The sequence below is a fragment of the Saccharomyces eubayanus genome, chromosome V (assembly GCF_001298625.1).
Source record: "Saccharomyces eubayanus strain FM1318 chromosome V, whole genome shotgun sequence".
NCBI lineage: Eukaryota > Fungi > Ascomycota > Saccharomycetes > Saccharomycetales > Saccharomycetaceae > Saccharomyces > Saccharomyces eubayanus.
In genome coordinates, this window is record NC_030980.1 from 410,494 (window position 1) to 425,783 (window position 15,290).

At 38.8% G+C, this 15,290-nt stretch overlaps 7 protein-coding genes across 7 annotated transcripts; 5 read left to right on the forward strand and 2 right to left on the reverse strand.

The window, feature by feature from the left end:
* Nucleotides 1-685: 685 nt before the first annotated feature.
* On the forward strand, nt 686-3,115 carry RSP5 (NEDD4 family E3 ubiquitin-protein ligase; the record flags this gene model as incomplete). Its single annotated transcript, XM_018364719.1, has 1 exon — nt 686-3,115. One exon carries the CDS (start codon nt 686-688, stop codon nt 3,113-3,115), a length of 2,430 nt encoding a protein of 809 aa, XP_018222791.1.
* A 758-nt stretch (nt 3,116-3,873) lies between these two features.
* Nucleotides 3,874-4,659, reverse strand: NSA2 (rRNA-processing protein NSA2; the record flags this gene model as incomplete). Its single annotated transcript, XM_018364720.1, has 1 exon — nt 3,874-4,659. The coding sequence occupies one exon, from the start codon at nt 4,657-4,659 to the stop codon at nt 3,874-3,876; it is 786 nt and encodes a 261-aa protein (XP_018222792.1).
* Nucleotides 4,660-4,912: 253 nt separating this feature from the next.
* On the forward strand, nt 4,913-6,043 carry LCP5 (small subunit rRNA maturation protein LCP5; the record flags this gene model as incomplete). The annotated part of the gene is made up of 1 exon (XM_018364721.1): nt 4,913-6,043. The coding sequence occupies one exon, from the start codon at nt 4,913-4,915 to the stop codon at nt 6,041-6,043; it is 1,131 nt and encodes a 376-aa protein (XP_018222793.1).
* Nucleotides 6,044-6,344: 301 nt separating this feature from the next.
* Nucleotides 6,345-6,971, forward strand: VFA1 (Vfa1p; the record flags this gene model as incomplete). Its single annotated transcript, XM_018364722.1, has 1 exon — nt 6,345-6,971. One exon carries the CDS (start codon nt 6,345-6,347, stop codon nt 6,969-6,971), a length of 627 nt encoding a protein of 208 aa, XP_018222794.1.
* Nucleotides 6,972-7,754: 783 nt separating this feature from the next.
* SAK1 (serine/threonine protein kinase SAK1) lies at nt 7,755-11,186 on the forward strand (the record flags this gene model as incomplete). Its single annotated transcript, XM_018364723.1, has 1 exon — nt 7,755-11,186. One exon carries the CDS (start codon nt 7,755-7,757, stop codon nt 11,184-11,186), a length of 3,432 nt encoding a protein of 1,143 aa, XP_018222795.1.
* Nucleotides 11,187-11,696: 510 nt separating this feature from the next.
* On the reverse strand, nt 11,697-13,040 carry COM2 (Com2p; the record flags this gene model as incomplete). Its single annotated transcript, XM_018364724.1, has 1 exon — nt 11,697-13,040. One exon carries the CDS (start codon nt 13,038-13,040, stop codon nt 11,697-11,699), a length of 1,344 nt encoding a protein of 447 aa, XP_018222796.1.
* Nucleotides 13,041-14,573: 1,533 nt separating this feature from the next.
* RPS26B (40S ribosomal protein eS26) lies at nt 14,574-14,933 on the forward strand (the record flags this gene model as incomplete). The annotated part of the gene is made up of 1 exon (XM_018364725.1): nt 14,574-14,933. One exon carries the CDS (start codon nt 14,574-14,576, stop codon nt 14,931-14,933), a length of 360 nt encoding a protein of 119 aa, XP_018222797.1.
* Nucleotides 14,934-15,290: the final 357 nt, after the last annotated feature.

Below are 15,290 nucleotides of genomic sequence, written 5' to 3' on the forward strand. Positions count from 1 at the left end.
TCACGTGATCATGTCTCGGTCACATACCTCCTGCGTACAAAGTGACGTTCTGGGGAAAGGGGAAAAAACAAAAAATTTAGCGGAAATTTTTAGTAAAGGCCAAATTGTAGTGATCTTGACGGTGGTTGTAGTTCTTCTCGTGGATGGGGGGCTTCTGTCTCGGCAAATTAAAGAGACGGTTCACCATTTTCAGGGTATTCGAATATCGTATCTGCTAATTGATAAAGGAACTTCGTTGCGTTTGAGGCTGCTTCTCATTATTTCTTCGTTAGAGCTCCAAGAGTCGGTTATTTTGTTAAGTTAAACGATTTCAAGATAATAAGTGTTTTTAGTTCCTTTCTACGCTTTCGGACGAGTTTGTTAATACTATCCTTTGTGAAGCATATTTGCAAGTGAGACAAGATTCTGTTTCTTTTGTTAGGTTCTCATTTTAAAGAGTGAGTACACAGCAAATAAATCAGCAGGAAACTGTTACTTGTTATTGTGTGTAAGTGCTAATTAGTTGGAATTTCCGATATACTGCCCTTCACATTCATAAGCCACGAATTACCCGTTAGTGCGTTTCCAGTTTGATATATTATCAGATTATTTTCCCCTATTTCTTTTTCCCCTTTTCTTCATTAGCTTGTTCAGCATAGGTAGATTATCGAAAAGAACAAAACAAACATAGAGGTGAAAACAAAAAATGCCTTCATCAATATCTGTCAAACTAGTGGCCGCAGAGTCACTGTATAAGAGGGATGTGTTCCGTTCTCCGGACCCCTTTGCTGTTTTGACCATTGATGGTTACCAAACCAAATCTACTTCTGCAGCAAAAAAAACGCTAAATCCTTATTGGAACGAAACCTTTAAATTCGATGACATTAATGAAAATTCAATCTTGACCGTTCAAGTGTTTGACCAGAAGAAATTCAAAAAGAAGGATCAAGGGTTCCTTGGTGTCGTTAACGTTCGCGTGGGCGACGTCTTAGGCCATCTGGATGAAGATACTGCTACATCAAGTGGCAGGCCTCGTGAGGAAACCATTACTCGTGACTTGAAAAAATCTAATGACGGAATGGCAGTTAGTGGTAGATTGATTGTCGTTTTATCCAAACAACCTTCTTCAAACTCACATTCACAAACTGCCTCTGGTCATGCTGCATCATCGAGTACAGGCACAAGTTCCACTCCTCGAGCTAATGGCCATACTTCGTCTGCTACCCGTAATCATTCATCTTCTCATGCCTCGAGGGGTACCGCTCAAGCAGTGGAATCAACTTTACAGAGTGGGACAACCGCTGCCACTAATACGGCTGCTACAAACAACCGTCCTGCCAGTTCCGCTTCTAGCGGCACAAGACAGTACTCCTCATTCGAAGATCAATATGGTCGCTTACCACCTGGTTGGGAAAGAAGGACTGATAATTTTGGTCGTACATATTACGTTGATCACAACACAAGAACAACTACTTGGAAGCGTCCAACACTCGATCAAACAGAAGCTGAACGTGGTAACCAATTAAATGCAAATACCGAATTAGAGAGAAGGCAGCATAGAGGAAGAACTTTACCTGGTGGATCCTCCGACAATTCCTCTGTAACGGTTCAAGTTGGAGGTAGCTCTAATATACCCCCTGTTAACGGTGCAGCAGCAGCAGCATTTGCCGCTACAGGCGGCACCACATCAGGTTTAGGTGAACTACCCTCAGGTTGGGAACAACGGTTTACTCCAGAAGGTAGAGCTTATTTTGTCGACCATAACACAAGGACAACTACTTGGGTAGATCCAAGAAGACAGCAATATATACGTACTTATGGTCCAACGAATACTACCATTCAACAACAACCCGTATCCCAACTGGGTCCTTTACCATCTGGCTGGGAAATGAGATTGACGAATACTGCCCGTGTATATTTCGTTGATCATAACACAAAAACAACGACTTGGGATGACCCAAGATTACCATCATCATTAGACCAAAATGTTCCTCAGTATAAGCGTGATTTCAGACGTAAGGTTATATACTTCAGATCTCAACCTGCTCTTAGAATATTGCCTGGACAATGCCATATCAAAGTACGTAGAAAGAACATTTTCGAAGATGCCTATCAAGAAATCATGAGGCAAACACCAGAAGATTTAAAGAAAAGATTAATGATTAAATTCGATGGTGAGGAAGGTTTAGATTACGGTGGTGTTTCCAGAGAATTTTTCTTCTTACTATCACACGAAATGTTTAATCCATTTTACTGTTTATTCGAATATTCTGCTTATGATAACTACACCATTCAAATCAACCCCAATAGTGGTATTAACCCGGAACATTTGAACTACTTCAAGTTCATTGGTAGAGTTGTTGGTCTGGGTGTTTTCCATAGAAGATTTTTGGATGCATTCTTTGTTGGTGCATTATATAAAATGATGCTACGCAAAAAAGTTGTATTGCAAGATATGGAGGGTGTTGACGCTGAGGTGTATAATTCATTAAACTGGATGCTTGAAAATAGTATAGACGGTGTCTTGGACCTCACATTTAGTGCCGACGATGAAAGGTTTGGTGAAGTCGTAACAGTGGACTTGAAACCAGACGGAAGAAATATCGAAGTTACTGATGGCAACAAGAAAGAGTATGTTGAATTGTATACACAATGGAGAATCGTTGATAGAGTACAGGAACAATTTAAGGCATTTATGGATGGTTTCAACGAACTAATCCCCGAAGACTTAGTGACCGTGTTTGACGAACGTGAACTAGAATTGTTGATTGGTGGTATCGCAGAAATTGATATCGAAGATTGGAAAAAGCATACAGATTATCGTGGTTATCAAGAGTCAGATGAAGTTATTCAATGGTTTTGGAAATGTGTCAGTGAATGGGATAATGAACAAAGGGCACGTTTATTGCAATTCACTACTGGTACTTCTCGTATACCTGTTAATGGGTTCAAGGATCTACAAGGTTCCGATGGTCCAAGGAGATTTACCATTGAAAAGGCAGGTGAAGTACAACAGCTGCCAAAGTCTCATACATGTTTCAACAGAGTTGATTTACCACAATATGTCGATTACGACAGCATGAAACAGAAATTAACATTGGCTGTGGAGGAAACTATAGGTTTCGGTCAAGAATGATCGTCTCTACACCAATATTTTTTTCCTTTTTTTCACTTTTGGCTTCTGTTTTCTTCTACTTCTTTCTCTGTGGTAATCATCTTGTTTTATATTGAACCAATAATGTCAAAAAAGATCCTTTTCCGACTCATAGAATTGTTAACCATTGTTTTATTTTTATACATAAATGAAAACAGTAACAAGAAAACTCAAAGAAAATGGGTAATGCTAATTTTGATGATCTCCCAAATTTCCTTCTAAACTCGTCCTGCGAGGTTTTTTTATCAAAAAAATGTATGATACCAATACCTTTACATTGCCTTACGCCTCTTATTTTTTTATATACACTTTTAGATTTATTTTAATGTGTTTTTTATCCTATATACATATATTGTACCTGCTTTTTATAAATATTTCGTACTCTTTTTTCAGATCATCCGTATAAAATCGAGCTATGGAATATTATCACAAATAGTGCTTCAATGAACTAGCACTTTAAATAGTATTGTACATCATTGTTAGTTCTTTGGCCTCCCAAAATCCCGTAGTGTGGTGTAATCACACATTTGTTATATAAAGGAAAAGTAGATAGTATATTTGATTTATTATTGTACAGAGAATAACGAGAAGTAAAAAGAAAAACCAAAATTGGAACCCGACATATATGGATGTATACACCTGTTCTTATGTGCTTGTAGATGTATCTTACATTATTAAATTAAAAGTAAACCTAATTCGAACCACTGGAATAGAAAAAAAAGAAACAAAACGCCTTTTGTTCATACAAGCAAAACCGCATTGACACAACCGTCTCTATCTGGTTCATTTGTAATTTGGGCATACTTACCCCAGACAACTTTACCACCGGCGGTAACCATCCCCAGTTCTGAAACGTTGACTTCGATAATGGTACCCTTGGTTAAAACACCCAATTGAGTGTACATTGGAGATTGGGGATTTTTCTTTACGGCTAGAATTGGTAAGAAGACAGTAACGGCCAATTCTGGATGAGTCACATTTGCCTTTCTTTGTCTCAATGCACTTGGCCTAATAATTCTTTCCATTTTTACTGGTCTTCTGGTGAATCCTTCACCAACAAAAGTATGTTTTGTTATCATTCTCTTCCATGACTTGGATCTAGATTTACCCGTTTTAATGACTTTAAACATTTCTTCTTCACTAATACCACGAACTTTTGGTAGTGGTACTGAAAACTTGTCAGCCTTTTCCAGTCTCTTCTGTTTAATCGATGAAGAAATAGCTTTGGCTGTATTGGTTTGTTCTCTGTCCAACAAATATGTGGGCAAAGCGTCACCATCGGTATCCAATGGTTTAGATGAACCTTTAACCTTAGATTGTTCGTGTGCCTTGATCTTCTTTCTCATTGATACCTTTTCGGCATATCTCTTCTTGGCAAATTGTTTACCCTTCCAACCAGTCAAATTCTGAGCACGTTCAGAGATCTTATGGGACTCTCTCGCCTCTCTCTTACGTTTTCTTTCGTCATGGTCTAATCTTTTACCATGTTGCTTAATATGACGTTCAATATAATCGTTTTGAGGCATTGCTCTGGTTTACAGTATCAAATGTCTTGTGTAGTTACTTCACTTAGCTAGTGAGAAAGATAACAAATATTGGGTAAAGGACTCCTGTTTTAATCCACTAGTTAGCCTATTTAAAAGTTTTAAAAGCGCATCTCATCGCCTTTTGGAAAATTTTTCACCAGGCTAATCCTGACACCGTTGCCAGCGACATAAAATTTTTTACAACTTTCTCGTAAGACTAAAAGAAAATAAATCGATGAGCTATACTTATTGAATGGCTAAAGAGGTGAAGGAAGCAAGGAGAATCGACTTGAACGCGAGGTCGAAAATGTCTGAACTTAACACACTACTAAAGGAAATAAATGGTTCACTTGCTGCCACATCAGAATCATTGGAGAAACTCTCAGATCTATATAGTAATTCTGATAGCGATGAGGTTTCCGAAAATAACAAAATGCATGAACATCTATTTTCCGGCGCTAATAAGCCTACTGAGAAAGTATCGCTACTATCTTTAAAGAACGGGAGCATGCTGGGGTATATAAATTCGTTGATGATGCTCATAGGCGACAGACTAGACGAAAAATGTAAGAATCCCACTGCAATGGATGCACGTGAACGTTCTGTCCAACACCGTGTAGTGTTGGAACGTGGTGTCAAACCGCTGGAAAAGAAGCTGTCTTATCAATTGGACAAGCTAACTAGAGCATACACAAAGATGGAGAAGGAATATAAGGACGCAGAGAAACGTGCGCTGGAAAGATCTTCTTTGGTAAGCCACGGCGATGGAGCAGATAGTGAAGATGAAGACTCAAGTGATGAAGAGATGGCATACAGACCAAATACTGCGGGCATTATCAACACGGACAAAAAATCTTCACACAGAGCTACTGCTGAAGAAGCATCGAAGGAAGAAAATGGGGAAGAAGATGGCGAGAACGAATCGGGTGTATATAGACCACCAAAGATTACCGCCGTTTTACCACCACAACAAACACATTTTGAAGACAAATTCAATGCCAGAGAACATAAGGATCGTAGCAATAAATCGCGTATGCAAGCCATGGAAGAATATATCAGAGAATCATCCGACCAACCAGATTGGAGCACGTCTATTGGTGCTGACATTGTAAATCACGGACGGGGTGGTATTAAATCTTCCAGAGATACAGAAAAGGAACGTAAGGTCACCTCGTTTGAGGAAGATAATTTCACAAGAGTGAATGTCACAAACAAGAACGATAAGAGGAAACAGAAACAAAGAGAAAGAAGCGCAAGAGTGAATGTTATTGGTGGTGAAGATTTTGGTATATTCAGTTCAAAGAGGAAGCTAGAAGACAGTACTTCAAGACGTGGTGCCAAGAAAACTCGTTCTGCTTGGGATAGGGCACAGAGGAGACTGTAGATATAGATACATCCTATATTGTGGGAACTTTATAGATTCAATATTTAAAGGCTGCACCCAAAATAAATTGAGAGTGCACAAATACATAATCCAACAAAAACGATTCTTGATTTCTCAAAACATCAGTATAACTGAATTGGCTTGGCATCGTAAGTTATATTATCATTAGTTTTTTAATTCTAAAAAAATTTCCTTTTTCCAGCTTGCGATACAACTTAGTTAATATGACGAAAATGAGCGATATAATGGAGACAAGCCAGGCACCAACCGACGGAAGTGTCCATAAGACAGCGTAGAAACAATGATAAACGAATATGTTTCTAGAAAAGTTGCCCTAAAGGACATGCAACCATGCGCAATTTGCAGTAAACCATCTACAACCGTCCTTTATAACGCATCTGGTCCAGACTGGCTATACACGTGCGATATACATCTACAAGATAACCCTCAGTTTACTATCCCCATCTACAGTAAAGAGTATAACGATGCTGTGGCTCAATTGAAAGTAGTCAAGAGGAAAATGGATACCTTAATATCTGCCCAAAGCCGATTAGGGTCCTGGGATGGTTGGGTAACTAAAATATTCACCAAAAAGGATAAGGAAAAGAAAGACGGTTCAGAAAGTACAGAACCTGCTCCAGCTGAGCCTGCTGATGTCCCTCTAGAGGTAAAGGAGGACGCAGACACCTTACTGGAAACCCAGGCAATGTATAGGAAACTTCTTGACGAGGTTACAGAATTGCAAGGAAAAAACCGCAAGTATGAGCTAGCAAAAATCATGTTCGAGAGTAGGGTTCAAAGAAAGAAAACAGAACAAATGAATCGGGAACGATATCGCAAAGAACAAGAGAACTACTCTAATACGGACCCTAAGGAACTGCTGCAAAAACATGTGTTTCCCTCAGTACCACAACAGGAGACGCAATAGGCACAAATACCCCACGCTCAAATCACGGCTGTCACCCATTATATAATATATGTACGGAATCCCATGGGCTATGTTAATTTAATTCATCTTTAGCATTCAAATGCTTATTACCATGTGTAGTCACAAAAGAAAACTAGCACGTACCAAGCGACTAAAATGCTGCTATTTTTTTCTTCCCAGGGAAGGTAGGAAAGTGTGTAGTTGGATTTGTATCAATTTGACATGCTGTTGGCAGCAATCCAGTAAAGCCAGGCTTGATTAAGAGGATATCGTTGAGTCATTGCGGTCAACAGTCATTTATTTTCTTTTTTACTTTTTCATAGTCGAGCATAGGAAATTAACCTAATACCTTTTGAAGAAGTTAGCAAATCGAGGTTCGAAAACTAGGAATTCAGTTAGTAAAGTTCAATATTGTTCCAAAACTTTCCTTTAGTGGTGAAATATCAGCATATGGAATAAGGCGCATAACAAAATTTGATCAAAAGCAAACTACGTCTTCAGATTGGCTAAGCATCCTTTATTTAAGGGATCATCACTTTCATTCATCTTATACTCTTCCCTTTAGAAGCACTTAGTTACTACACTTTTGCTTTTTTTGCATTAAAAAACAGGATAAGTCAAGTTAAATACAGCTTGTGACTTGAATACGTACTTTTCGGAAAAAATTGATGTTTTAAGACACAGTATTGATTCCTTTTTTTTTTATTTTGGGTTTTTGTCAGTAAGATTTGTAATTATAGAATAAGATAAAACAAAAGAAAGCACACTATTAAGGAATTCTGAATGGGCACTCGTGATCGAAAAAACGTCATCGAAGAGCTCGATATACCTTCTGATTTACAACTAGAATTGACAGAGTCAGGTAATAATAGTACCGCATCCCTCCGAAGTCCGACTAAGACCAGCGCTACCAATCTACCAGCTATGTCTGAAGATATAGCAGATAATGCATCCATAGCCTCTTCGTCAGTAGATTCATTAAACATGCTATTAGAGCGACAAAGAGTAAGACAATTGAATCATCCTCAACACCAACAGCATATAAGTAGTTCTTTAGCGAAAACTCCAACCACTCTGTCATCGTTTTCTTCAATTGGAAGCGCAACTAAGAATAAAGTCAAAGAAACCAATCGAATATCCTTAACATATGATCCTGTATCAAAAAGGAAAGTTTTAAACACTTATGAAATCATCAAGGAATTAGGTCATGGGCAGCATGGGAAAGTGAAGTTGGCACGAGATATATTGAGTAAGCAATTAGTGGCAATTAAGATTGTCGATAGGCATGAAAAGAAGCAAAGGAAATTTTTCACGTTCATCAAATCAAGCAAAATATTTGAAAATGATAAAATTAAACGTGAAATTGCTATCATGAAAAAATGCCATCACAAACACGTAGTACAACTGATAGAAGTACTAGATGACTTAAAGTCAAGGAAGATCTATCTAGTTCTAGAGTACTGTGCAAGAGGTGAAGTTAAATGGTGTCCGCCGGACTGTTTAGAATCAGATGCCAAGGGCCCATCTTTACTAAGTTTTCAAGAAACGCGAGATATATTGAGAGGCGTAGTGCTCGGTTTAGAATATCTACATTATCAAGGAATCATTCATCGAGATATCAAACCTGCCAACCTATTAATATCAGAAGATGGTACTGTTAAGATTTCAGATTTTGGAGTTTCATTAGCTGCGACGAGCACCAATAGCTCAGATAGTAGCGAATCTTTGGATGAGTTGGAATTGGCAAAAACCGTGGGTACTCCTGCTTTTTTTGCGCCCGAAATGTGTTTGGGTGAGGATGCATTTGCTAAGTATAATCTAACAAAGGAAAACCTATTTCGTGGCTCTTGCATTTCATTCATGATAGACATTTGGGCTGTGGGTGTCACTTTATACTGTCTAATTTTTGGAATGTTACCATTTTTCTCCGATTTTGAATTGAGACTTTTTGAAAAGATTGTCAATGACCCTTTAAAATTTCCGTCTTATAAAGAAATGCAGTCCAACAAAGTATCTAAAATATCTTGTAAGGAAGAATACGAAATGGCCAAAGACCTTTTATTGAAACTGTTAGAAAAAAATCCTCAAAAAAGAATGACCATACCAGAGATTAAAAAGCATCCTTTTGTTTCTTGGGATTTTGATCATATATCGAAGGAAGACGACAAATTACTTGCTTCCACTCTCGAACAAAAACTTCGGTTTCAATGTAATCAAACTGATCAGTTTGAACCTATCTCTATTTCGAAGCATGAACTGAAAAATGCTGTTTCTGGTGTAGGGAAAAAGATCAAAGAGTCTGTACTGAAGAGCATCCCGCTAAAGGATCCAGTGGATCCGTCACATATGAACTATATTCATCCTACAGAAACTTCAAGAAGCCGAAGTGACGCTAATGTCATTGTGAGTGAAGGCTCGGTTTTGTCAAATATCAAAGACTTAAGTGCCAATAACGCAGATAGTGATGCTGTTGATAGTAGTAACGGCGAAGATCGTTTCCGTGACAATACAAATGACGGCCATTTAACTAAAAAAGAGCTAGAACAAGAATTAAGCAAATTTGATGATAAACACGAGCCCAGCAATATGGTGAATTTACCAATCAACTCATCATTTGCATCATTAGATAGCTTCTACATTGACAATTTTGCAATGGCAAAAATGGGTATGAGCTCTCCCGAAGCAGGGGATCCTACTCTGTCTACACCGAATCTTCCTTCTGCACCTTCGTCGACAAGACTAGGACGATCTCCAATATTTGGTGGACTGCCTAATCAACCAAGCCCTATTCGTCCTGTTTTGCCGCAACAAAAATCATCATTTTATGCATCAGGCCGATATGATAATAACCACAATAATCTTGTTAGGAATTCCTCATCTCATTTGATGTCACTCCATTCCGGTAGACCATCTTCAAGAAGTAGCCGAATGAACTCGCGCAACCAAAACTTAACGAAGACACCTGATAGCTTTTCCAAGAGCTTGAACGTGCAAGTGAGTGAACGAAAAGTCCCCAAGGATTTGGAAATGCCGACACCTAAAAGAAACCCTAATACTAGCTACTCGAAGAGACCGTCTTCGGGAAATGGCAGTAACATACCATCCGCCAAAACTGATACTCTGGATAAAAATTCTAACGTTGAAGGTAAACCCCCTTCTAGAAATTCTCCTATAAAATCGTTATATCAAAGAATGAAGCAATCTAAGGACAAATCGCAAACGTTTGAAGTACGTCGAGGTAATTTCTTCAGTCACTTTAATGGTGATGATGATGATAGCAGTAGTCAGTCCTCAGTAACCAGTTCTGGTTCCGCATCTGATTCAGAATTATCATCCTCCTCATCATCGGGTACATCTCAGATTCCATCCAGGAACAGTTCTAGTAATTTTAATAGTGGCTATTCAGAAACAGAATCTTTACCTTTTGAGTTTGGTGTTGATTCAGAAGATGGAAGTGGTGTACTGTTAAGAGATCTACCTACCGGAGACCAAATAAGGCCATTCCTGGATATGCAACCATATGGCCACGTGAAAGTTAGGAATACACTCAATTCCAAACCACCTTCTATTTCGTCTTCTTCATCTTCATCAGAGGGTGAAGAGGAGTTAATGCTAAACGCCGGGAATGCGGGGCATAGGAGGAGACACAACTCTTCAAAAGTTGATGAGCCATCAAACAACCCACAAAATGTACCAAATAAAGCAATCTATTCCAATGGAAGCGTTCATGATAGCGAGACGACGATAACTCCACATAACATAGACGGACTGAAGATACATCAAAGTCCGTGCCTTGATCAACCCATTGGGAATCTCAAAACTCTAGTATTACCAAAACACTTGGATCAAAAAAAGGCAACTACAGAAACTTCAAATTTAACCGATATTGTTGAATTCAATGCTAATAGTAGTTGCCAAAAGGATGAACACCTTGGAAAAATCCTTTATTCAAGGGACTTGTTAAAGGACGCCCTAGATTCTACTAATGTAGGTAGAAGAAGGTCTATACCCTCAAATAAACTAAGAGGAAGGAGGGAAGCCAATACCATTACTACTACTGATAATGGTGGTGATGATAAAGACGTGAGGAAGAATGGTTATAGGAATAACGAACAACTAGGAGGCTTTGGCGGTAATCACAAAAATCATGAACGATCGCGATCTTTGACAGTTGCAGAACTAAATGAGTTAAAGAGAAGAGGTGTTCAGTTATAAAGGTATATTGATAAAAGGGATTATCAATCAACCCGCAACTAAAAAACGATTCATAGTAGGATGCATGAATTTTTTCACACGTCTTGTACTTAGGCATATATAAAGGCCACTATTATAATTTAATAAATGCACAGTTTGATGGAGAAATATGGAATATACGTTGCCATATCGTCACTAACCCGAAGTCTAAAATCACGTGACTTACAGTTCTTTATAATTCCGCATTGACGTTGATGGTTTCTAGTGATCTTCATTCGCTAAGCCGGAATAAATCATGTAGTAAATATTTTAGTGTGTTTTATATAAATCTATAATACTTTTATTCTAAATTATTAATCAAGGGACACGAGAGAAGGTGCACTGATGCTTTTAAAACCTGTTCCTGTTTCTTCATCCCGCTCCAAAAGGTGTCTTTTCATTTCAAAGTCATTACTAGTGAGTGTCATTATCCCTTTCCGGGTTGGGTTGCTCGTTATCCTTTCAAGAAAAGGTGATGTATTGAGGTGTTTGTTATAAAGAGGTGTGAGTTTTAACGTGTTGGTTTAAATTGTCACTTCTACTGAAATTCTTATTACAAATGTGGCAAGTGAAAGGTTTCTCGCACATATGTAAAGATCTAACATGTCTCTTAAGATGCTCTTGTCTTTTGAATCTCCGATCACAAAATTCACAACCGAATTGTTTTGTAGCATCTGGGATTAAAGAGGGTTTTCTTCCACGGGTCTTTTGCGTGCTACCTGCCTTCTTTCTTGATATTAGACTATGAGACGAGAAGGAGGACGACATTGAAGGTGATGGTGCAGAAGGAGAAGAAGGAGAGGAAGACCCTGATATAACAGATAGTAGATCTTTCTTTGAATCATCGCTTGGATCTGAGATTGGTTCGGGTACTTCAAAATCGTTGTTTGACTTGAACGGATTCGTTGAGATTTTACTTGCGATTTGAGTAGAAGCTTCCTTATTATTACCAAGCAATTTCAAAGGATTTATAATGGCATGATCATCTTCGTCGTTATCATCACTTAAAGACGATTCAAAGGCGGAGTTTATTAGTACTTCGTTTTCTTGTTCAAGAGAATGGGTCTTGATAAGAGTACTTTTCCTGCTTCTGAAAAATCTATTCTTGAACATTTTTTGTGAGGGAGAGACTTCGTTTGAAGTAAGTTCGGGACCCAGGCTATTGTTGTTGCTATTGCTACTACTATTTGTGCCAAATATGTTTAGTTTGAAGTAGTCCTTTACTTTCTTCTTTGATTGAGGCGCATTAGCAAATGAATCCTCGAGATCATCATCGTTATTATCGATTGGAGCTATTATAAACTCATGAATTTCTAGATTCTTTAAGGTATTAGTGCTAGTGACCCCATTTAGTCCGTCAAGAGACTGCTGTTTATGGAAGGAGAATCTTTCGTCGAGTTCCAAATCATCATCGCTTACCATCAATACATCACTGTCGTTGTTGTTGTTCACGTCGACGTCATTCTCCCCGTCATCTTCCACGACATTGTTACTAAATAGTGGCYCGTTAAATTCCGCTTTACCAAAAAACTCGTATTCGTAATAGTTGCCGTTCTCGGTACGATAATCCGATATTGAAAGCCTCCTTTCCTGCTGGTTCGATGTCGTAGCGATTGCTGATCCATCGGCAATAGTGTTGCCTGTTAGATCATTGATGATTTCGATGTTGTTATTATAAATTTCTTTAGCATTGGCGTTTGCGTTTGGTATGAGTTGGAGAGTGAAGCGTTGGTCGTCATTATTACGGCCCTCGCTGACCAGCTCAGGCTTGGAGTTCAACGTGTAGCTGAAAACCGTGTCATTCGACTCGAATCTTTGTAAAGGATATAAAGACATGTTGCTGTCTATGGCGTAGTTGTTTCTCTTGTACCTGGATACGCCTATAAAACTTGCTGACTGAAATACACTCAAATCAGAGTAGCATTGCCAGTTTTGATGCTATCCATCCCGCATGTGCTCCCTACCTTCTTGTCTTATCCGACTATCTATATATATCTTATATGACCACACTGCCAGCCGCCCCGGGCAATAAGCTGAAGTCAAAAGCCCTCGGAACGGTAAAAGCCACCTTCCGTGGGATATCCGCTGATTTTTTTTCCTGTTTCCGTACCGTTTACACCCGCGACTCTAACCGACGGACGACACCCAAAAAGGCGATTATCGCCGGGCGGCTATGCGCGCTAGTTCGTAAACACAAGCTTGGAGCAACGAATGCCATATGGAAGACGCTACAAACTAAAGGCTCGTCACAGGATCTGAAAGGACTTTGCAGTTGAAGCATGTATTTCGGTAACCATCTCGAGGGAGTTTGGCAGTGCAATACCTCCAATTCTTGCTTTTCGCGCATGGATCCAAGGGTATTGTCAAAGGCGGCAACGTAAATGGCTTGTTTTAACCCCTTTTTTATCTTTACTTTAGCTGGACGTCGGAACTAATAATACGTCTGTCCTGCGTTGATTCGATGCCGGCAGTACACCAGGGATGGAAGGCCGATGGTTATGCTCATTGATCTGCCCCTTCTGCATATGGCAGCATTCAAGAAATGTTTCTTCTGTGATTATACTATCAAAAGTTGAAATAAGCAATCGCCTCTTTTTAGTGGGCTCACTAAATCGGGATCCGGCTTTGGAGACTGTTCTTTCTGCTAATCCGTACACCCAGTAATACATCCACACATAGCATAGTTGGATTAGTCTTTTTTGTTTTTTGTTTTACTCAAGAAAATCCCGCAGCTCTTCCTCGCGTTACTTTTTTTTTGGATTTTTTTGCGCGATGGCATCTTCACGCCATTTGCTTGAAATTTCAAACAGGTACTGACGAAATGCGCCAATGTGCCGGGAAATAACGCTAGGCGTTTATCAAACCTTACAGTAGCCAGTTAATATTATAGTAATATTTACCTTAAATTGTATCTTTTGAATTTTTCTCTTGATTAGTAGCCCAAAAGGAGAGATATATAATCGAACAAGAAAAGTATGTTATTGACGCGATTAATATGGTGAAGAAAAGCAAGGCAGGAATTATCTACGGAACAATAGGTTAGTGGAAAAGCTTAGTCCAACTAAAAGTAACGGGAGCGCCCAGGTTTGATTAGACTGTGCCCCGAATGAGTGTTAGGTGAACAGTGGAGGAGTGTTTTCAAATCAATGACACAAGCAATTGATATATAAATGACGCGAAAGCTATACATTTTTTGACGTCAGAGCGTCACCCTGTAACAATGATCGAAGTTATGAAGGCCAATACTATTAAATAAAAATTCAATCACGAACTCCGTTATCTTTCTCCCTTAGCCAAGTTCATATCATCTAACTTTTTTTTCTTTTTACTAACAATTACTGAAATTGTATTTTCTTTTGTTAACTTTAGATGCCAAAAAAGAGAGCTTCCAACGGTAGAAACAAGAAGGGTAGAGGTCACGTCAAGCCAGTCAGATGTGTCAACTGTTCCAAGTCCATTCCAAAGGACAAGGCCATCAAGAGAATGGCTATCAGAAACATCGTTGAAGCTGCTGCTGTCAGAGATTTGTCTGAAGCTTCCGTGTACCCTGAATACGCTCTACCAAAGACCTACAACAAGTTACATTACTGTGTCTCTTGTGCTATTCACGCCAGAATCGTCAGAGTTAGATCTAGAGAAGACAGAAAAAACAGAGCTCCTCCACAAAGACCAAGATTCAACAGGGATAACAAGGTTTCTCCAGTTGCCGCTGCTAAGAAAGCTTTGTAAATTTAAGAAAAAAAACATAAATGGAAATTCGCAAAGAAAGTGGATTTCGTTTTTTTTTAACGAGGTTTCGTCTTTTATAATTGTGTATTTTAATAATATGATTATATAATATAATTTTCAAGAAATAATATTTATGCGCATACTATTTTGATTTGAGTTTGGCCCACCGTAGAATAACGTACGAACATCCTCTGCCCGACACTCTATGACATTATTATTCTATGATCCTGTTCTGTGACACAGCGGAGGAGCAGCTACAACATTGCTACCTTTCTTTTCGTGGCTATCTAGATAAAGGTTCCCCTAATTTTTTGAAACCAATGACTTAGCTTTATTTGCCTTGTTTACAAAACCAGC